Genomic DNA, 23,587 nt, shown 5'->3' with positions numbered 1-23,587 from the left:
CAAGTCCCACTAGTTAAATAATTAATTTAAATTGAGCTCTACAAGACTCAATATAATTTAATTAATTCAACACTTGAATTAATTTAATTATTTGGACTCTACTAGGTCCACTAGTGTTTAATTAATTCAACACTTGAATTAATTTAATTTAGTCCATAATAATGTTTATGAAAATCACAATTTTCAAATACATTATTCAATTGGCCAAATTTTAATTTAGGAACACTTCCATAAATTAAAATTTACATTTCTCTCATAGAAGTCATACTTCTATTTTTCCTTACACTTATAAACTCATTTATAAGTCGTTCAACACATTGAACTATTTTTTTTTTTTTTACTTCTCAACGGGATCTAGAAAGCCAGCACTTGTGTGGCCCTCAATGGTTCATTGATACAACTAGCCGTGGGTTCACATCTCCATGTGATTCGGACTAAACATGTCCTTATATGAGCATACCCCAATTGCTCCATTCTTACTTATCAACTCTTTGATAACAAGAACGTCAGAACTCAAGTCTGATAGCACCCAACGAATCATGTTAAACGCCTAGCAACATCGCTTACATGATTCCCTAGGTATCAAATGATAGTGCCTGCAAGAACCATTCAATTATGGTTAGCGTACAGTACGGTCCCTTCAACTCATATATCCCGACCGATTCGACAACCATTGATTTATCGAGAGTTGTCAATGAATCGATACTATGTGTCATGTTGTAGTTGCATCGATGGTGTAATCTATGAAACCCCTTTCATAATTACCACCATACTCTGATCAGAGATTTCAATCTACATACACATGAGAACACATAGGATATCCATACCCGAAGGTAAGCGGTGAATCCCCGACTACAATGCATCGACTCCTATATGTTTCGACAGAACACCCAATCTTGCCACCTGATGACCCCATGAGAGTCGGTAAACAAGCCAAAGTGTAATTCTAGCACATAGAGTCTCAATGTTGTCCCGGGTCATAAGGACTAATGGTGTACAACCATAAACTAGGACTATTCCACTCGATAAGTGAGAACCACTTGGAAAGTCCTTTTATGGAGGGTTGTTCAGTGCACTCTACAAGGAGCACCTATCTGCATGTTCGGACATCACAATGTCCCCTACCAATGAAACATGGTACTCACATCGCAGATACTAGTCTCTAACTCGAGCGGCCTATATCCTTCTTAGTGGCGGCTGAATCGACTAGGAACCGTTTAGAATATACAGTATTCCAAATATGAGTTTCATGATACTCATCATATGAGCATCTCATATTCTTTCTACTATTTGTATATTGAAGGACTTTATCTATGCAACTAGCATGGGTATACAGATAAAGATGCGCCAATATAATAAATTCAAATATTATTAAAATAAAGATCGTTTATACATAGAGTTTCATCGTGAACACTCGGCCAACACTTGGCTCGACGGGCACTTACTCTAACAAATTAACCCTTCTCCCTCCACCTATAAATAGTGCCTCAACCCTAGCCATTCTACCACCACCAATCTCGAAATTCCAGCACTCCTCCCTAGCCGAAGTACTGCACGAAAACCGTCCAAGGAACCAAGCCGAAGCGCTGCCCGAGTGAGGAGCACGAAGCGACCCACTTTTTAAGCCAAGCAATCACGTTTCTTTAGCAATCAAATACTGTAAGTGGGCTATTTTTTAAACTTTGAAATCCCGAATCTATGTATGCATGTTTTCGATTTTACAAGAAAAACAAGTAGTCGAGTACAATCTTCTTTCTACTCTTTTCGTCATACGATTTTAAAAGCACTGTGAGGAGTCGACTGTATACGGGAGGGAATCCCAACCACGACGTACCCTTACGCGGTGGGGGACATAACCGCTATACGGCCTCGCCCCCTTAGAGGAGTAAAAATTAGGGACTGACGTCAGTAAACCGTAGAAGGTAAATGAGTCGCAGTGCTGTGTCAATGTTATGCATGTTTATGAAATAGGTATGCGAGTCATGATTTATGATTTCGAAATTTATGCATGTTGTCTCTATTGTGCTCGATTTTCCCTCATTTACTGAGTATTCCCAAGTACTCACCCCCTTACAACCTTTCCCAGATAAGCCCGAAGAACAGGTCGAGGACGAGGAGTCCGAACAATTCTGGGGATGGTGATGATTCAAGAGTCTAGATAGAGTTTAAGTTTATTATTGTTATTATGCAGTTTACGCTTCCGCATTGAATTCTGTCTTTTAAGTTTTTTCGATATTGTAAAGACAATTTTTATTGAGATTATGATTTATAAACTGGACTCGGTGTAAACTGTGCTACGAAAGGCTTGTCGTTTTAAATTGTGTGATTGCAAACGACGCCGGTGTCAACTCCGAGTTTCGGGGCGTGACACGCTATTTTACCGAATTTCATACCAAACCGCGGGAATATCGACTCATCCCAATCTGACTATTCTCCCAACACAGAATCACCAACACCCGATTCTGGAGGGCTATCTAGGTTTGCTATAAACCTGGATGAAGATAATCCATCAGGAGGGAGTTCTCAGCGTCCAATTGGCATAAAAAAGACCAAAGCGAAAAGAAAAGCTACTGAAGAACACTTGAAGGACATTTCCACCATGGCCAAATGTACAGAGAAAATGGTGGCTGTTTATGGAGAATGCTGAGGTACATCGACAACAACTCATTGCTGTTGAGAAACAAAGGAATGCGATAATGGCTTTTAAAGAAGAAAACAAAATACTAAGGATGAACCCTATGTGCGTTGATGAATCAGTCCGTGCGTACTTCATCAAAGAACAACAAAAAATTTGGCAAAAAGGAATGGAGACGGGGGATGGCTCCGACGGAACTTCTACACCATTTGGACAGTTCTTGGGAGGAACTTCACCATCCGGGTCCGACCTTCCACCATACTCGTGTTCTCTCATGATTGCAATGAAATAAGAATGTGTTTATCTTTATTGTTGTGTGTGTGTTTTTTTTTTTTTTTTTGGTGATATGTTTATCTTTATTGTGGTGTGTGTTTCTTTATTGTCTACTTTATTATGTCTACAAATATTGCATGTTTATCAAGTTAAGTTAAATCGATAATAAATGTTTGTAGTAAATTATGTTATGTAACTTTTTTGTCATTACATTGTTCATTAGTTCTATTTCGTGACTATTATAAATTGCAAATTATAAATAATTCATGCAAAAAAATAAAACAATTAAATTAAAATTTTCAGAATTAAATACTTCGAAATATGGACAAACAAATTATTTAAAAAATTCGAAATTAAAAAAGTGGCCAAAAAAATATTTAACATTAAAAATAAATAAAAAAATTCGAAATTATTAAAAAATTGGCCAAAAAATTTGATAAAACTACAAGGGTTATATTGCAATTTTCATAATGTCAATTCTGTAATTAACACATCCTCCATTTGCATCCTCCATTTGAATAGTTATCCTCCATTTTTAGAGGATTAGTATTCCTTCCTCTAAAATGGAGTAGAGGAATAAAGATGGGTTGGAGGAGAATCCATTCTCTATAATGAAGGAATACTCTATTTTGGAGTTGGGTTGGAGATGCTCTAAACAACGGTGTGATACTCATAAATAGAGATCGATCAATTAGCAAAACGGGGAAAAAATATATATATATAAACAATTCAGCTACAGTAATACTCTATTTCCCACACCCCCATCCATAGACACATCTCCCTTAAAATGAGAAAACAAAACCACAAAATTTGGGAAAAATAGAGAAAGCACAATCGATTTGAATTTAAAAGCGCGGTGAATAAGCAGGTTGTACATAGAGAGTAGAAAGAGGAATCGAGACATGGATCTGCTTACCTCGAGAGATAAAATGGAGAAAAATATGGCCTACAAATCGAGAAAACAAAAATGAAGAAAGGCGAGAAGGGTTTGTAAGAGAGAACTTGAGCAAGGGGTTAAGGTTCAGACCACGGGTTTTGCCATATTTTGGGTTTTGGTGTTTTGCCCCTGCGTTGAATTAAAAGTATTTATTCTTTAAGTACCAAATGGACAAAAAAATCCGGTCGACCAAAATATAGATTCAATCAAAATAATCGATCGATTTCAAATTTGAAAAATCATTTAAGGGCCCGTTTGGTATAAGAAGCTACAATTAAAAAAGTGCTTTTTTTTAAAAAAAGTGCTTTTTTAATTTTTAACTTGTTTGGGTGGGCTTCTAGTGCTTAAAAAAGCACTTATTTAAGTTGAAATTAGAGCTTTTTTAAAAGCCCTATTTTATAGCTTTTTTCACTAGCTTTTTCAGTAACCTAAAAAAAACATCCACCAGTAGCCTCCTCTCAATCTTTTCTCCATTCTTCTACAAGGTAAATTTTTTTTTTCTCCGTCGAGGTTTTTGTTCGTTCATTTTTTTCTGCTTTCTTTTTGCTGCAGAATCTACACTCCCTATTGTTTTTTTATGTTTTATTTTTTGAATATAGAATGTATTCGAAGTTAGCTCCTAAACGAGGATTATCAAATCCAAGTCAATTACCTAGATATACGATTGAGACTGTTGAACCTGGATTTGTTGCTGATGGGAATAATAAGGCGGATTGGACTGATCAGAATACCGAAATATTTTTAAAAATTTGTGAGGAAGAAATTGAATCCGGCAATAAGCCTACCAAACATTTAAACAAAACGGGGTACACAATTTTAGTTTCAAAATTTCATGATAGAACGGGACTTTCTTTGAATCAAAAACAATTCAAAAATAAATGGGATTCTATGAGAAAAAATATTTTGCATTGTGGGCACAACTTATTGGAAATAATGAGATTTGCCTTGGTTGGGATCATAACAAGATGACCGTGCAAGCTGATAATAGTTGGTGGGAGGATAAGATTAAGGTACATAATTGATATACTACATTTTAATTTTTAATCAATTATTTTTATTTATTTTTTGTTGCGTTGCAAATTACAGGAAAATCCCGAGTATGCAAAGTTTAGATTGAGGGGACCCAAGAATTTAGATTTATTGGAAAAGATATTTAAAGGTTCCATAGCAACTGGCTATGATGCAATAGCACCATCAGAGGATCAACCAATTCATAACAATTTCAACGATGATACAAATGATTGGGATGTTCAGTTAGATGGAGAGTTTCAAAGTGATGTTTATATTAATGTTGAAAGCCACGAATTTATGGAAAACTCAACAATGGGAGCTGACAACTCTATGCAGCAAAAGAAGAGAAAAAGAAGGGAGAGTGGGGAAAAAAGAGGTCCCATTGCCACTAGGTTAGCCGATCAACTTGATCGTGTCCTTCAAGAATTTGAGACTCAAAAGTCTATACACGAAACACCAAAAGATGATCCATGTAGCATTGAAAATTGTCTGGAGGTTTTTCGTAGTTTGCCTGGTATGGTGGTTGGCAGTGAGCAATTCTACATAGTTACTAGAGTTTTGGGTAAAAAGCATAATAGGCAAACATTTATCGGATTGAAGGACTCGGAACTGCAGCTTGGTTGGGAAAAGACATTCACTAAAGATGATCTGAAGCGTTATTAACATGAGTTATGTTTTTAGGAAAAATACTTGAATAATGCACTTGTTTTTTTTTTATTGATTGATGAGTCAACTTTACTAAGTAGTATGTTTAAATTTTTAATGCAATAATCTAAAACTTTCAATGTTTATTGTTTTTTTTATATATTTATCTTTATTCATATATTTTCATAGGATGTCTTCGAGTTCAGGCTCCACTATATCAGATAACTCTGATGCATCAAGTGATTCCGACATTTCCGTTGATTCTATTAGAAATACACATGTCTCTAAGAAAAGAATGGTTTTGTTATCCTTGTGTGATGTTACGAATTATATTTTGAAATATATTGTTAAAGAAAAATGTAGGACATCGTGGTTATCAGGGTTTCAATGGGTGGCAGAGATATTGAATGGTAATGAGACACGATGCTTTGAAATGTTTAGAATGAGGAAACATGTTTTTTTATAAACTATGTGACGATCTACTCCAAAAATATAGCTTACAGCCAACAAAAGGAGTTGATATCTATGAAAAGATGGGATTATTTTTGTAGTAGCCGAATTCCAAATTGGGTAATTAACGGAGTATTGGTGATTAAGAAGGTTTAATGTGTAATTTTGACCGAGTCATGATCGGACGGACCGAAGATGGTTCGGAAGCACCGAAGAGGTCGGAAGGTCCGAAGTGAGTTCGATGGATCCGATCATGAGGTGTCAAGAGCAGCTGGACACGTGCATGTTCGGACGGTCCGAAGTGTATGATCGGAGGATCCGATCATGAGCTGTCAAGAGCCAATGGACACGTAGCGTTCGGACGTTCCGAAGTGGTGTTCGGAGGATCCGAACATGGCCTATAAATAGTGCTCGGATTTCTCATTTTTGACTTGCCATTTCTTGAGATTGAATCTTTAGTGAGAGATTTGGAAGGTTCCAGGGTTAAGTTGTTGGTCGAGCGATAGCCAAGAGCTGCCAGGAGTAGTAGCGTAGCGGCGCCTGAGTTACGAGGCAATCGACATCAAAGGGCTGTCGACGGACGAAGGTAAACCCTAAACCCTTGGTAGTACTAGGGAGTACTGGTTTTGCTAGTCGAGCATGGTAGTATTGATTGAGTATGCTTTTGATGCGTAGGCTTGTTCTAGACCTGATTAGCGGTGTTGCGTAAGGCTAGGCTTGCTGTGATAGAGGTACGAAAGTACTATCCGAGATATCCTGGTTGAGTATACATTCTTATATGTGTTGCATGATTATGTGGTGCATTGATATATGTCATATGATGCATGCTATTATGTCACGTTTATTACTGCACGTTGCATTTCATGTTGAGCCGTATCTTCTTCGAGATAGCCTTTACTGTTGAGCTGTATCTCTTTCGAGATAAGCTATATCTTGGGGCCGCTCAGCCCTGTCTTGTGGACGCATGGACACCGAGAGTACACAGTGGCCGACGGGTCGGGAGGGCTTCGGTGGTCCGGGACATTTTAGGTCCACGTCTGTCTTGTAGTGGATGCAGTGACCCAGAGGTTGGACCGCGCGGCACTATCCACTTGGCGCCTCTAGACTGAGCATTGTTGAGATCCTTTTGTGACTCCTGTTTCTTGACTACCCCGGTATCATGATCATAGCATGTGCATTTCATATAGGTCTGTATACTCATACTTTTGTACTGGGCGTTCTTATCGCTCACGTCCTCGGTTTTGTTTATTCTTGGACACCCCATTCCCACGGGGCAGGCCTCAGGTTGGACAGCTCAGGAGGAGCAGGAGGAGGACGTTGAGTAGCTGGTTGGTTTAGTTAATCGGTATTTTTGTTGACTTTTCCGCTGTTATCTCTGATTATTGTTAATTAAGTTAGTTGCATGCTTAGTTTTTGATTAGTAGGTGATTCTGGAAAGGGTCACTACATTTATGGTATCAGAGCATGCATACGATTTTGGGATATAGATTTCTGTTTTGGGATTTCCGTTGACCAATTTACTAGTTCCCCATTCTATGTTGTAGCGATGGCTGACCACTTTGGTGACGGGAGTAGTCAGGGGAGTGTAGGTCGATGGGGTGACCAGGACGATCATAGACGTCATCGTGAGCATCGTCATCGTCGGGATGGTCCTAGGCGTTTCGATATGCATCGTTTCATGCAGATGGGGCCTAAGCCTTTAGTTGGCGGTGAGACTCCTGATGATGCTGAGGATTGGATAGAGCGCATGGAGAGTTGTTTCCGCGCATTCCAGTGCACCGATGAGCAGAAGATGGAGACCCTTAGTTTTCTTCTCGAGGGCCGTGCTCGCAGGTGGTGGCGATCGACTTCTGCGCCGATAGTTCAGTCGCAGGGTAGAGCGACTTGGGTCGATTTCCGTGCAGCGTTCATGCAGCTGTACTTTCCTCCAGCCCTTCGCCAGGCTAAGACGATTGAGCTCCTGAACCTTAAGCAGGGGAGTATGTCTGTTGATGAGTATCAGCAGAAATTCTTTGAGTTGTTACCCTTCGCTCCTCATATCAGTGGCAGTTCTGAAGCCAAGTACGATCATTTCCTTCAGGGCCTTAACCAGGAGATCTTTGATCGAGTCACTGTCTGTGATAATCCTACTTCGTACGATGGGTTGGTGAACCGGTGTCGTCAAGCAGAGATCAGTCTCCAGCGTGGTAGGGCTATTCTTTCTTCTAGACCTTCGAGTGTTTTGAGCCCTCGACCTCAGTCTTTCAAAAAAAATCTGGTTCTTCTTCTTCTGGATCTGGATCAAGGTCTAGCGGTGTTGTTCGCTTTGGTGAGAAGAAAGATTCTTGTGCGCATTGTGGGAAGAACCATCCATCGGAGCAATGCCGAGTAGCCGCAGGAGCTTGTTATCAGTGCGGAGAGATGGGTCATATCAAGAAGAATTGTCCTCAGTTGCGAGGTGGAGCAGGATCTGGCTCCGGATCTCAGACGACTGTTCAGCAGAGGAGGCAAGGTCAGGCTGTGGGTAGTTCGAATCTTCGACCTCGTGCCCAAGGTCAGGTTTTTGCGCTGAACCAGGATCAGCCTGGGATGTAATTGTTATACAGTTGTAATGAAGAATATTTGCAGTGTATTACAATGGTGTTTTATTCTCTTGCCTAGATTTCGAGGACGAAATCGTTTTAAGGGGGGGAGAATGTAGTAGCCGAATTCCAAATTGGGTAATTAACGGAGTATTGGTGATTAAGAAGGTTTAATGTGTAATTTTGACCGAGTCATGATCGGACGGACCGAAGATGGTTCGGAAGCACCGAAGAGGTCAGAAGGTCCGAAGTGAGTTCGATGGATCCGATCATGAGGTGTCAAGAGCAGCTGGACACGTGCATGTTCGGACGGTCCGAAGTGTATGATCGGAGGATCCGATCATGAGCTGTCAAGAGCCAATGGACACGTAGCGTTCGGACGTTCCGAAGTGGTGTTCGGAGGATCCGAACATGGCCTATAAATAGTGCTCGGATTTCTCATTTTTGACTTGCCATTTCTTGAGATTGAATCTTTAGTGAGAGATTTGGAAGGTTCCAGGGTTAAGTTGTTGGTCGAGCGATAGCCAAGAGCTGCCAGGAGTAGTAGCGTAGCGGCGCCTGAGTTACGAGGCAATCGACATCAAAGGGCTGTCGACGGACGAAGGTAAACCCTAAACCCTTGGTAGTACTAGGGAGTACTGGTTTTGCTAGTCGAGCATGGTAGTATTGATTGAGTATGCTTTTGATGCGTAGGCTTGTTCTAGACCTGATTAGCGGTGTTGCGTAAGGCTAGGCTTGCTGTGATAGAGGTACGAAAGTACTATCCGAGATATCCTGGTTGAGTATACATTCTTATATGTGTTGCATGATTATGTGGTGCATTGATATATGTCATATGATGCATGCTATTATGTCACGTTTATTACTGCACGTTGCATTTCATGTTGAGCCGTATCTTCTTCGAGATAGCCTTTACTGTTGAGCTGTATCTCTTTCGAGATAAGCTATATCTTGGGGCCGCTCAGCCCTGTCTTGTGGACGCATGGACACCGAGAGTACACAGTGGCCGACGGGTCGGGAGGGCTTCGGTGGTCCGGGACATTTTAGGTCCACGTCTGTCTTGTAGTGGATGCAGTGACCCAGAGGTTGGACCGCGCGGCACTATCCACTTGGCGCCTCTAGACTGAGCATTGTTGAGATCCTTTTGTGACTCCTGTTTCTTGACTACCCCGGTATCATGATCATAGCATGTGCATTTCATATAGGTCTGTATACTCATACTTTTGTACTGGGCGTTCTTATCGCTCACGTCCTCGGTTTTGTTTATTCTTGGACACCCCATTCCCACGGGGCAGGCCTCAGGTTGGACAGCTCAGGAGGAGCAGGAGGAGGACGTTGAGTAGCTGGTTGGTTTAGTTAATCGGTATTTTTGTTGACTTTTCCGCTGTTATCTCTGATTATTGTTAATTAAGTTAGTTGCATGCTTAGTTTTTTATTAGTAGGTGATTCTGGAAAGGGTCACTACAATTTTTGTACATGATGGGTCAACCTGCTTCAGTTAGAAATGTTCAAGAGCGTTTTCAACACTCAGGGGAAACTGTTTCAAGACAGTTTCACAGCGTTTTAGAGTCCATATGGAAGTTGTCGAGAGATATCATCAAACCTATCGATCTTAATTTTACATATGTCCCTGAATATATTAAGAATGACAAAAGATATTGGCCTTATTTTAAAGATTGTATAGGGGCTATTGATGGCACACATATATGAATTCGTGTTCCGCCTAGCAAGCAAATAGATTTCATTGGAAGAAAAGGGTATAATTCATCAAATGTTATGGCTGTATGCGACTTCGACATGTGCTTTACTTTTGTATGGGCTGGTTGGGAAGGTTCTGCTCATGATTCTAAAATTTTTAAAGAAGCTATGCGCAGAGAGGGATTTCATTTTCCACTCCCACCTGAAGGTTTGATATTAATATATCTTATATGTTTTTTAAATAATTGTTAGATAAATATTTACACTTTAACTGTTATTTTTTGCAGTTAAATATTATTTAGTTGATGCAGGTTATCCTACTTTTAAAGGCTTTATGGGACCGTATAAAGATACTAGATATCATTTACCTCAATTTCGATTGGCTCCAAAGTTCAGATCAAAAAACGAAGTATTTAATTATCATCATTCCAGTTTAAGGACGGTTATTGAAAGAACATTTGGAGTGTGCAAAGCACGATGGAAGGTATTACAAAAAATGCCCACATTTTGTCTAGATACTCAATTTAAAATTATAGTGGCATGTTTTGCTTTACACAATTTCATAAGGCGATATGATGCGGCTGGAGATATTCTTGAACAACTCGAAAATATTGATGATTTACAAGAAATCGAGCAAGATGGTGAAAATGTTTATGTCCATGACAGAGGTACGAGATGGCAAGAGCCAACACAAGAAAATATTACGGAAATGAAAGAATTGAGAGATGACATAAGAAATTCACCGCCAATACAAGGTCGACATTGAACTATTAGTTTTTATTTAAATAAATTAAAGTAGAATGTAAACATTAACCATTGTTATTAACAATTGTTTTTATGGTTTTTAAGATTTCAATATTTTATTGTTTTGGTATGGATTTAATTATTTATATTTATACATCACATTTATTTAGAAATCCGTTATAATATATATATATATATATATATATATATATATATATATATATATATATAAATTAATGAGTTAAAAAAGCACTTTAATGATATGTATCCAAACACATTTATTAATTTAAAAAGTGCTTTTTATCTATTCATCCAAACACAATATTAACACAACTTTTACTTTAAAAAACACTTTTAAAAGCAAACTTAAAAAACCACTTTTTAATCAAAAAACTTTTGATAACAAACGGGCTCTAAACCAACATAATTTTTATATATTAAAAAAATCTATAAGAAGTTTGGGTTTTACTTTTAAAAATTTTGATAATTGATCTCAACATTCACGCAACCCTTTCTCGAGTTTTATTTCAACTTTTTAAAGAACATCCTGATCGAAATAACATATTTTTTATCGGTTGGGTTTATAGTTTCAGTGGCTAAAATCGATCAGTTTGATCTGCTCATTTCTTCCTGTTCCAGCCTCTACAACCATTGTCCAGAACTCAGCTACCTTCTATGGTGGTTGCTGCTCCGATCCCGGTGACTGCACGATCCGGTTCTAGTGAGGAAAGAAGGGTGACGGGTTTGAGGAAGAAAGGGGTTACGGGATTGAGTTTTGGGGAAATAGTGTTGGCTTCTCTTTTCTTTTGGGGAAAAGTTAAAGTATGGTTCATTTTTTTACTTCACTAAATATAAATTTTAATTTTTTACTTCATCAAAACTACTCTGTCAAAGTAAAATGTTACAAAAAAATTAGAAGTGGAGCCCGTGTTTTATTAAATTTTGAAGTAAAAAATAATGTTTTACTTCGCCGGTGTTATTACCGAAGTTGATTGGTATATACTATTTTATGATAAATAATTGCCTAAGTAATCAGTGGCGAAGTAAAAACCAAAAATTCTATTAGTGATAATATCATCATTCTTCTTCACAAACAATACTGGTGCGCCCCACAGAGAGTAACTAGGGCGAACAAAACCCTTGTCTAGAAACTTGTATTTGATCTTTTAATTCTTTCAATTCAGCGGGTGCTAGACGATAAGGTGCTTTAGATATAAGTATTGTGCCCGACATCAAATCAATAGAAAACTCCTCCTCACGGTCAGGTGGAATGCCAGAAACGTTCTCAGGAAAGACACTAGAAAAGTCTCTAACGATATCAACATCCTTTAACCTCTGACTTATATAAGCGTGTGCGGTAGTGAAACATGCTAGAAAAGCTTGGCATCCTCATCTAATAAGCTTCCTCGCACACAAACAAGAGATAATGTGCGGCATTTGCTTGTTCCTCACCGTCTCAAAGACAAATGATTTCTCACTAGGCGGTCGAATAGACACTGATCTCTGAATAAAATCTATCGAAGATACATTCGTTATTAACCAATCCATACCGAGTATGATGTCAAATTCAAGCATAGGGAGTATGATAAGATCTAGTGCTGGCAAAAAACCCGAAATTCCCGACCCTACCAGATTCCCATCCCATTCCCTTCCCGCAAAATTCCCGACCCGCAGGTTCGGGATTTCTCCCGTCCCGATTTTTTTCGAGAGAAAAGTAGGGTTTATAATCTCCTCCCGACAGGATTCCCGTCCCGACCCGAGAAAAAATTATTAAATTTTATAATATTTTTAATTATTAATATAATTTTTATATTATTTTTAATTATTAATATAATTATAATTAAAACTTTCATTTCCCCCCTTTCATTTTATTTTCCCGATTTCTCTTCGTCTAGGGAGTCAAGAAATTCAAGAAGCCATAGAGCGACCGATTCGTTCCTTTCAAGGTTTCGATTTTTGATCTTTCGTTTTTTGGTTTGGAAATCGTTTAATTCTCCTGATTGTGTCCCCCGAGGAAGGTGATGATAGTGCATTTTTCGCCCCAGGTTTAAGTCACCGAATCATATTTGTAATGTGGAGATTGACATTATCCGATTCCTCTTTGTTAGATTTGTTTACAAATGCACTATCATCACCTTTTGTACTGATTATTAAAGTATCATCATTCCTCTTTGTTAGATTTGTTAGATTGTGTCTCCCGAGGAAGGTGATGATACTTATCCACCTATTCTGTAATTTGAATGATGATCTACAAAACATGCACTACCACATATGATCTCGCTTGCTCATCTCAAGATTTGATATCATGCATTTTCTTGAATTGAAATTTCGTGTTTTTTATTTATCATTCGTGGACTCTGTGCATGTAGTCAATGATGACGTTAACAATAGTTTTTTATTTTAATATTGAGATTACTATTATTTGGTAATCATATTTCTTATTATTGGAATATAATGTACTATGATCACTAATATTTGTCATTTGTTATTAATTAGGTGCACATGGATGAATCAAGTGGAAGTGGCAGTTTTCCTTCCACCACTCAACCTTAAACATTATCTCCATCAAAAACACCAATCATTCATGAGGAAGTAGTAGATATTGGAGCCAAAAGAAAAAAGTAGTGGATGTGTGGTCACACGCCAAGAAAATTATAAGGAAAAATGACAAAAATGAGGTCATTGCTGTTGTTGTCGTTTGTAATTATTGCAAAACTGAAGTTCCTGCCCACAGCAGTACACATGGGAATAATGGCATTGATGGGCATGTGAAGAAATGCAAAAAAAATCCTCATAACGCGGTGAAGTCAGGTTCTTCTCAACCGATCTTAACACAGTTGTCCATGAACAATGTTTGACACCTCACATCTTTAGCCAAAAAAAACTTGAAGATAAGGTTGTCACATTTGTTGTTAAAGATGAAATGTCGTTTAGGGTTGTGGAAGGGGCGGGGTTTGTAGAGATGATGAAGGAAGCTCAACCTCGATTCAAGATTCCCAACCGAAAGAAAATTGCAGCTCTTGTATGGGATTTATATTCAACGGAGATGGCTAAGATAAAGAGTGTAATTGGTGATCAAAGGGTAAGTATAACTACTGATACTTGGACCTCGGTTCAGAATATCAACTATATGGTAATTACTGCTCATTTCTTGGACAATGATTGGAAGTTACATAAGCGAATAATAAATTTTACCAAGATCACCTCTCACAAAGGAGATGACATTGCCAAAGTTTTAGAAACATGTTTAAGATTCTGGGAGATAGATAAAGTTTTCACTATAACAGTTGATAATGCTAGCACGAATGATAAAGCGGTAGAGTACATGAGAAAGAGGCTAAAGGAAATGGGCACTCTATTATTTGATGGTAAGTAACTTGCATTTGAGATGTTGTTGTCATATTATAAATTTGATTGTCAAGAGTGGGTTGAAGTTTCTTAATGAGTCAGTTGAGTCCATTAGAAACTGTGTGAAGTATATTCACTCTTCTGGGGCACGGTTGGACCAATTTAGGGAGTGTGCTATCCTATTGAAAATGGATAAAATGTCTACTGTTCCAATGGATGTGCCTACTAGGTGGAATTCCACTATACAATGCTTTTTGTTGAATACTAGTTTAAGAAAGTTTTTGATAGGAGGATAGAGAATGCACAATTTGTTGGATACTTTGAAGAGGTAGAAGGTTCAGAGAAAAAAAAAAGAGTGGGGCCTCCTACGAAAAAAGATTGGGAGAAGGTACAAGTCTTTGTGAATTTTCTCAAGAGGTTTCATGATACTACATTGCAACTTAGTGCTACCAAGAAAACTACATCACTCTTGATTTGGGAGGAAATAGTTGCAATGAGGACAATCATTGATGAGACAATACTCGACACTACAGATCCTTCATTGCAAGAAGTTGCTAAGAGAATGGAGAGTAAGTTCAAGAAGTATTGGGGTGATCTTGAGAAGGTGAACAATCTTGTTTTCCTAGGTCACATTCTAGATCCTCGTTATAAACTTCAAATGATTGGGATCCATTTGGGAGATTTGAAATTGGATGCTACTAAAATACAATCCTTTCTCGATAGTTTAAAGAATTGTCTAATGGAGTTGTATAATGCATACAGAGGTATTTCTCCTTTAGATCATATTAACAGGATTGATGATGGTGATGTAGACAAAGATTTGATGGAAATGTATAAGAATGATCCTGTTAAATTGAACTATCATATGAAAATGGCTCAAGTAAGAAAAACTCAAAAGCAAACAGAAATAAGCAACGAAGTGGACAAGTACTTATCGGATCCTTTTGTGAAATGGAGCTCAAGCTTCGATATTTTGGAGTAGTGAAAAGGGAATACAACAGCATTTCCAATCTTTTCTAAGATTGGCAAGGATATTTTTTCAATCCCTTCATCTACTGTTGCTAGCGAAAATGCTTTTAGCCTTGGGAGGAGGGTTGTGGATCCATTTAGGGCATCGTTGTATCCCAAAATGGTGGAGGCACTAGTGTGTACTAGTGATTGGCTTAGAGGTGAAGAAATTAACTTATACAAGGAGCCAACAGAAGATGATTCAACTTTTATAAGGATTGTGAAGAGGTTGTCACAAGTAAGTCAATATTTAACTTGTTTAGTAATTTTTACGAGTACTTTGATTCTTTGTCTATCATTATTTTCTGCATCAAAAGATAAATTGACTTTTACAAAATAAGTTATTTTTAACATATGTACATCTATTTATTTTAGTCATTGACATTCATGGAGAGGAATGTGGCTCAGTAAGTTGGAGTTGGGTAAGTTGGTGCTTGATATCTATTTATAGTTTTATGTAATTGTTGTATTTCTAGCTATCCCTTAGTTGGTTCATCTTATTTTAGTTTTTTTTATTGTAAATTCAAATCTTGTTATATATTGTGAATTTGTGATTATATTATATTTGTTGTTTTTGTAGGCACGTTCATGCCCACAGCAAAGTAATGCATCTTCTTCAAGTGTAAACTCCAAAGACCCCATGGTAGAGAAATAAATAGTTGACGTGGTGATTTAATGTGGCATTGGCTTGATATGTGAACTTCTTATTTTGGAATTTTTTTTTGATTAACCAAGAATTTATTTAAGCTCCTATGTGAATGTCAGCTTCTTTGTCACTTTGTTTCAATTTAATATCTAATATCTATTCTGAAATTTCAATTTCATTGTCATTTTCTCCATTTAAACCGATTATTCCACTGCTTAACCACAGCAAAAATCGACACGATCAGTTTTGTAAGTTGAGTGTAGCGGTTGTCTTTATTATTCGGTATTGTTTAATGTCTTTCCTATTGATTATTGCGGTGAATTTTGTGTATTATGTGATATAATTTTTATCGTTGATACAACTGTGGCTTAGCTGATTCCTCTGTTTGGGATTATGTTTTAAATAAGCTTGGAGACACGTTAAGTTAAGTTATCTATCGAGATCGTGTCCGAAGTTAAGTTATAGGGATGTCTGTTCCTCAGTATGAATCAATATTTGTTAGATGCTGAAACTTGTGCTTACTTTATGATGCTGAGAGTCTTTACGTGCAAAAGATAAGAATATGAAATGGAATATCTGAATTTAATATGATTTGTGGCGAGTACATGTTTGTTAAAATATTTCAGTATTTTGTTTTTTCTCTAAACATTGACAATGGCTAAGAGATCAATGGACATTTCCTTGAAATATTGATAATGCAAAAAATGATTTAAGAAACCATTCAGTAATGACGTCATTATCTGTTAACTATTCATTTCAGCTCTTGATTGATGAAATAAATATGTCGCCTTGATAAACACTAGTGTACTTGCTATTTTGTTGTGTTGCAGCATTGATTTTTCTATATTTGAGTATTTGACCATTGAATTATAGATCTCGAGAGATTTCAAAAAAACATATTCGGGATATCACGTCCGTACCCTACGGTTCGGGATCCCGAACATTCAGGTCCCTACACTTTTCGGGTACGGGATCGGGGGAAAAAAAGATTCCCAATTTTTATCGGGACGAGGATTGGGTATGATAGTTACGGGACGAGTCCCTACCCGATCCCACCCCTAATAAGATCTGCCCGAACCACATCTTTAAATAAACAAAGCTCCATATTCTTCATAATACTAGACGTGATCATTTGGTCACCGGAAGGAATAGAAACCTTGAAACCCAATCCCATATCCTCAGGAATAATATTCAGTCGCTTAATGAAAGTCTCGGATATGAAAGAGTGTGTTGCTCCCGAATCTAGCAGTGCATAACCTAGAATGAATATCATTCATGCGGCGACAACGTTTTAGATTATTCGTGTTGAAGCTTAAGGAATTTGTATCATTTATTTCCCAAAATTTCATGAAGAAGATTGATTGGATCCTAATATTCCTAGGAAAATTTATAATTTCCCCCTTATAATTTCTGAGTAATTGCATTTTGACCTTTCAATTCTTAGAATTTTGCGTTTTAGTTCCCAGAAATTTTCTAAAATTGCAAATCGACCTTTTAAAATTTTGCAATTTATGATTTTGGTCCCTTAAATTTTTTATAATTGCAATTTTGCCCCAAAATTTCGGAAATCGCATACTAGTTCCTCAAAATTTCGAAAGTTCCAATTATGCCCTTGATTGTGTTTTTTCTCGATTTTTGGCCATAAAATTTTTATTTGGGATTATTATATCCTTCACATAAATTAAGGTAAAAAAATCAATACCAATTTCTATGGTTTCTAAAATCATTCCTTAATTCCATCTAAGGTAGAGCATATAACCTAATTTCCTCTGGGTTATCCTTATTCCTAAATCAATTCTCATAACCAATTTAATATTTCATGCAATAAAAGCAATATAAAAACGTTAAATAACTAGGATACCGGTGATAAGGGTCATGTCTGCCTTCTCTTCAGCCTCCTCGGCATACATAACATAAGCTCTGCCCACAATAGCTGCATTCTTCTTCGAGCAATTAGCAGTCTTATGCGCCTCCTCCTTGCTTATGAAGCATCTAAAAGATCCCCACATGCACTTGCCGTAGTGTAAGTGATTGCACTCCTTGCATGGTTGACTCTCTGCAGGCTTTGGTGCTCCAAGAAGTGGTGGCTTTGGTGGTCCTTGCTTCTTGACTTGACCTTGGGGCTTTTGCTGCCCTTGAGGTCTAGGAGGCCCCATGTATGGCTTTTTATTTGGCCCTTGAGGTCCTTGCTTCTTCAATACCATGCTCAGCTCCTTCCCACCATATATAAGCATCATTCTTAAACATATATGTGGCACACCTCACACAGTCAGCATAGAGAGGTTGGGGGCCAATACAATAATAACTGCTTACTTATGTCATGGTAGATATACTTATCTCATGATGTGAGATAAAAATTAGGAATCAACTTATGTAATAGAGTCGATCCATTAAAGTCTTGAGTATTGCTCCTGGTCAAGAAAGATTCGATTTTTCTTTTCCGAGTTTGATCTACGTGTAACCACATTACTGGGCGGCGTGGACATCAGCGACACTCTCACCAATCAACTGAGCATTGGCCTTACGTATTAACATATCATCGTATTAGTATTAGTCACAATTACTTCACATCCTTTAACATTTTATATTCTCATCACTTTATAAAATTAATGCATATTAAGATCATTTTTCTTTTAAACCAAGTATATTACATATCTTTTAACGTTAAAGTTTCATCATAAAATTCCATAAATATTTAAAATAATCATATTAACATATAAAATAGTATTCAAAACACTGCCATGGCGTTTACTAATTTTTTGGGTGTAAAATTACCGTTTTACCACTAGGCATAAAATTTCACGATTTTGACTTTTCTATTATTCTCGTTGACTCTAGACCATCCCAAATAATTATTTAACCTTAGATAAATTTTCTCATATTTTTATTTAGCTTAAATCGATGGCTTTTTATTTACTCTTTAATCATAACTTATTAATATGTTTTAATCCCGAATTAAATCAAACTTTAATATAAAATTCTCAAATTCAAAACTTAGAATTTTTATAATTAATTAGCCCTCGTGAACCATGATTCAACCCCCGTTGAACCATGTCTCAAACTCTATACATCTAACCCTAAGTTTCGAACCATGCAACAAACCCTCGAGCAATTCTCACTTTTTCACCGAGCCAAGCCCGAACCACACAGAGCCATCTTTGGACTAGACCTTATACAGACCCTACTGAACCCCTAGGACCCCTAGGACTCAACCTTAACCAACGCCAAACTTCCTGCACTAACCTAGTGATGCGGCCGAGAATCCTAGCAGCCAAGGATTCTCCACGCCCCAACAAGAACCCACGCCCTCGAGCCAACACCAAGCTCAACACCTTGTGAACCCTCACAGGACCTTAACCGACCTAGCTTGGACCCCTGGCCCCATATGCGAGCCCTCTCGTACTGCTGCTCCTCTCAGGTGGCTTGGGGAAGAGTCCTTGTGCGCTTGGACTATTCCCTAGCCCTCTAACTCAAGTCCTAGCATGGCTTGGACTTCTCCCCTGACTGAACCGCATCCCAGCCCAGCCTTTGTCGAGCCACAGCCAAGCCAAGAATGGTTTGACCCATAACCATATAACCTTCGCCCTAAAACGTGCATATTGGTTCCAGTTTGTTTCTATTTCGTTGCAGAAAGTTTAGTGTGACTTAGGACCCTTAAACTATTCAATCCCTAATCATGCTTTCGTTGCAGCCCCTTTATGTATGAAAACAACAATTTTTGGATCAAAAATCATGTTTTAAGATTCATGTTTTGTACAAAAACGAAAATAAATAAAAGAGTAACTTGTTTTTCATGCAATTCATAATTAAATAAATATTATAGTGTGATGATGAGTAAATGAAAGAATATGGCGTGCTTTTGCGTATTTAACGCGCAAATTTTCATTGACGAATCGAATAACGGCGACGAGGAACCTTGGGCAAATTTACCTTGAATTTTCAAAGCTTTCCTCTTGACCGTGTGATGGTGGGGAAAAGGAGTCCTTGTTAATTTTTGGGGGGTGAGGACGTGTATATTGAGTTATGGGGTGGGTTATGGGCTTATATACTTGATTAATAAAACTTGATAATAGTTTAGGCCCATTAACAATGTTAGTTAGGCCCAATAAGCCCATTACTACTTTTAAAAATTATTTTGTTTAGGAAAGTTTGTAAAATTATTAGCAGGGTTTCAAAACGTTCGCACTTTTGTTGAAAATCATATACTGATATAAAATACGTTTCGGCGTATAAAATCACCTCAAAACTCCTTATTTTGAAAATTAATAAAAAGCATAAACCTTATTTTAAATAATTAAAAACAATTATTAACTAAAAACATTTTCCATTTTTTCAGCCATCGGTTTCCATTTCTCGATCGCAACACGAATAACCTTTAAAAATACTTTTAATTCATTCAAGTAGTAAACTACTATAAAATCATATAAACATATGGCAAATAATTAATTTAGCAATTAAAATCAATTAATTAGCTATTATTCATTTTCCCTAGATTTACATACAGTTGGATTACGTCGTCTTAAATTTGGACCTTACAATTTTTTCCGTGAGCCTATTATTGAATTGAGTGTTAGAGTGACCATGCAAGAAATCTTTTTTGGCGTATCATTCACGAGTTTGTTGTTTGAGTGTACGTAGGAGTCTCTCTGCCAGGAATCCAATTCCAAGAGCTCAATCTTTAGATCCTAGTTGCTGTAAAACTCATCTTTGGGAGCTCGATCATTCCATCTCGGGCACCCTCCACCAAGATACTCTTATCTCGGGAATTTGACACCAACTCTACCAAACACCATCTTTGGGAACCATATCTAAGAAAAAAAAGGTTGTCACTTGAAGAACGGTTAATGGAAATCACACAAGGGAAACCTCTTATGCCACAAATCGGAGATGAGAGGTGGTTTGGGAAATTTGACTCTTTATCAACTCACACAGTTTATCACATCTGCGATCTTACAGGTGGTGGATGAGAAGATGAATGAGAAGGAACAATCTTACATGAGGAAGAAATACCAAAGGGCATGTTAGAAGAATGAAGGAGGTGGTGGGACGGCACCAACCATAAAAATATGGCAGCTCTTACTCAAAAAAAATAGTGGATAAACCTCTTCTTCCGAATTATAAGCTACATCGAATTCGGGAATACAACAGAAGCACTGACCTGGAGGATCACCTCAGGCCATTTGAAAATGCATCCATGTTTTATTGTTATTCAGACCGCCGGCCGCAATAAGTGTAAGGTCTTCCTCACGACCTTAGGAGGAGCTGCTGAGCAATGGTTTGATAAGCTCGAACTAGGAACAATCACATCTTTTGATGAATTTAGTAGCAGTTTCCTCCACCATTTTAGCAACAACAAAAGACATCATAAAACTACTTTCAATGTTTTTTATGTCAAACAAGGCATGTATGAACCCTTGAGATATCATATATGCCGGTTTAATGTTGTATCTTGAAGCAGACCTTACTCAGGAGCTCTGAAGTGGTGATCTTTTCTGGTCTTTAGTGAAGAAACCACCTTTGAACTTCGACGATATGCTAACCCCAGCAAAAAGATAAATCAATGTGGAGGAGGCTCTTAATCAAAAGAGGAAGGAAGGGAAAGATAAGAGTAAGATTGAGAGGTCACCTTTTCCCAAAGAGAAGAGATCAGGAGAGAAATGAGACATTTTGGGGCGTTTATTCATTATAAGCCCTTAAAAGACTCAAAGGGAAAGGAAGTATGCATGTAAGAATAAGCCAATCTCCCAACTACCACCTCGGTCTGCAGCAACCCAACTCTCGAAAAATATTGTTCATTTCATGGGGAATGTGGGCATAGTACCGACGAATGCTAGAGTTTCGGAAGGGAGTTGGGGAGGGCGATCAAAAATTATCCTTGTATGCATTAATTAATGGCAAAGTTCAAAAGTACCAATTCGGCAAATCCGAGAAAGAGAGCACGAGGGGTTGTGGGTTCATAAGAAAGCCTGCTTCAATGTAGTCATGGTCTTACTTCTGCGTACCATGATAAGTGTCGTTTTTGCATATTTTATCATGTTATTTTTAATCCATTATAGCATAAGTTTAGGCTATGTTTGGTAGGTGTGATGTGATAAATAAATGATTAGTAATTAGATAGATTATAAAATGAAATCTATAGATAAATAATATGGTGGGATAAAATATATGATATTTGGTATAATTTTAACATTATAGATTAATTTTGTGTATTAGCATGTAATGACTAAAGTATCCCCACTATAAACAATATAATTACATAACCTAAATATAAGAAATAAATAAGTAGGTAATTTTAAAAAATATTGATAATATCGATAGTAAGTACAATAAAAAAAAATAAGTAATTTATTAATATTAAATATATTGCCAATATTAATAAAAAGAATTTCGAAAATAAATTGATAATAATAAGAATATGAGTAATAATAACATATACAATAATATTAATACTAATATTGATATTAATATTAAAATTTCATTTTTTATTAATTTGTAAATTATATTTTTTACGAATGCCATTATTAATAAAAAGAATTTCGAAAATAAATTGATAATAATAAGAATATGAGTAATAATAACATATATAATAATATTAATACTAATATTGATATTAATATTAAAATTTCATTTTTTATTAATATGTAAATTATATTTTTTACGAATTCTAATTAAATCCGTTAAATTGTGCATTTTTCATGGATTTTTAAATAAATATCTATTTTTAATATATTTTTAAAATATTTTTTAATATTTAAAAAATCCAATTTCTAATTATAATTAATTTATCATATTTTTCAACATCAATTTCTTACTACAGCATTTTAAAAAATAACGTATTGCTTAGAAACAAAAATATATATATTACATATGAGGGTATAATGGTAACAAAACACCATTATTATTGTGATAGATACATAATCACACGGCCCCAATGTGATTAAGCATCACAATGAATGTATGTACAGTACGGGCCCTATAAGGGCCAATGGGTTAATTCAGGAGACACAGACTTTGTACCAAACATGTGATAATAAATGATAACTAATTAATCCATTCTTTATCCCACGTACCAAACACAGCCTTAAGGTATTAAGTACGCATTTTTCTGTTTTAGTAATAATTTATGCATATTGTTTACTCCTCACATGTTTCGGTTGATTAGCATGTGAACTTGATAAAAATTATGGAATTATTAGCACAAGTGCAACACGTAAGAGAGCGAGCTACAAGGACCGAGCGCTAGGGCGGACGAACTCACCCGCCTGTGGCGCTAGGGTGGGTGATTTTACCCGCCCCAGCACGCATGCCTGGAAACAATTCGAGGATCTCGTGCTAGGGCGGTGATTTCGCTCGCCCCAACGCAATGCAATATAGAAACAACATATGGACGAAAGTGGGGACCTATTAGATAATTGAAGGAGAAGAGGAAGAGGCGGGGATTGTCCAAGACCATCGTGAGAAAGTAACATGGGTATCGAAGGATTTGGAGAAAGAGGTAAAATATGAGCTCTTTGAGTGCTTAGAACGGAACTTGGATGTTTTAGCATGGACTTCTGATGAGCTGACCAGAATCTCACCTCCTATGGCCAAGCATAAACTTAACATTGCTCCTGAAACTTGGCCAGTAAAGC

General features: G+C 37.1%; 1 protein-coding gene, 1 long non-coding RNA gene and 1 other non-coding gene across 3 annotated transcripts; all 3 read left to right on the top strand.

The window, feature by feature from the left end:
- Positions 1–4,723: 4,723 nt before the first annotated feature.
- LOC140805365 (uncharacterized) lies at positions 4,724–5,519 on the top strand. Its single transcript, XM_073161638.1, has 2 exons — positions 4,724–4,855; positions 4,932–5,519. The coding sequence occupies exons 1-2, from the start codon at positions 4,724–4,726 to the stop codon at positions 5,517–5,519; spliced, it is 720 nt and encodes a 239-aa protein (XP_073017739.1).
- Positions 5,520–12,968: 7,449 nt separating this feature from the next.
- On the top strand, positions 12,969–13,051 carry LOC140806481 (small nucleolar RNA U31b). Its single transcript, XR_012112553.1, has one exon. It is a non-coding gene; the product is annotated as a small nucleolar RNA U31b (small nucleolar RNA).
- A 1,579-nt stretch (positions 13,052–14,630) lies between these two features.
- On the top strand, positions 14,631–16,002 carry LOC140805219 (uncharacterized). Its single transcript, XR_012112293.1, has 3 exons — positions 14,631–15,548; positions 15,686–15,732; positions 15,891–16,002. It is a non-coding gene; the product is annotated as an uncharacterized lncRNA (long non-coding RNA).
- Positions 16,003–23,587: the final 7,585 nt, after the last annotated feature.

The sequence above is a fragment of the Primulina eburnea genome, chromosome 11, assembly GCF_022965805.1.
Source record: "Primulina eburnea isolate SZY01 chromosome 11, ASM2296580v1, whole genome shotgun sequence".
Lineage (NCBI taxonomy): Eukaryota > Viridiplantae > Streptophyta > Magnoliopsida > Lamiales > Gesneriaceae > Primulina > Primulina eburnea.
This window is presented reverse-complemented; position numbering and strand designations above follow the sequence as displayed.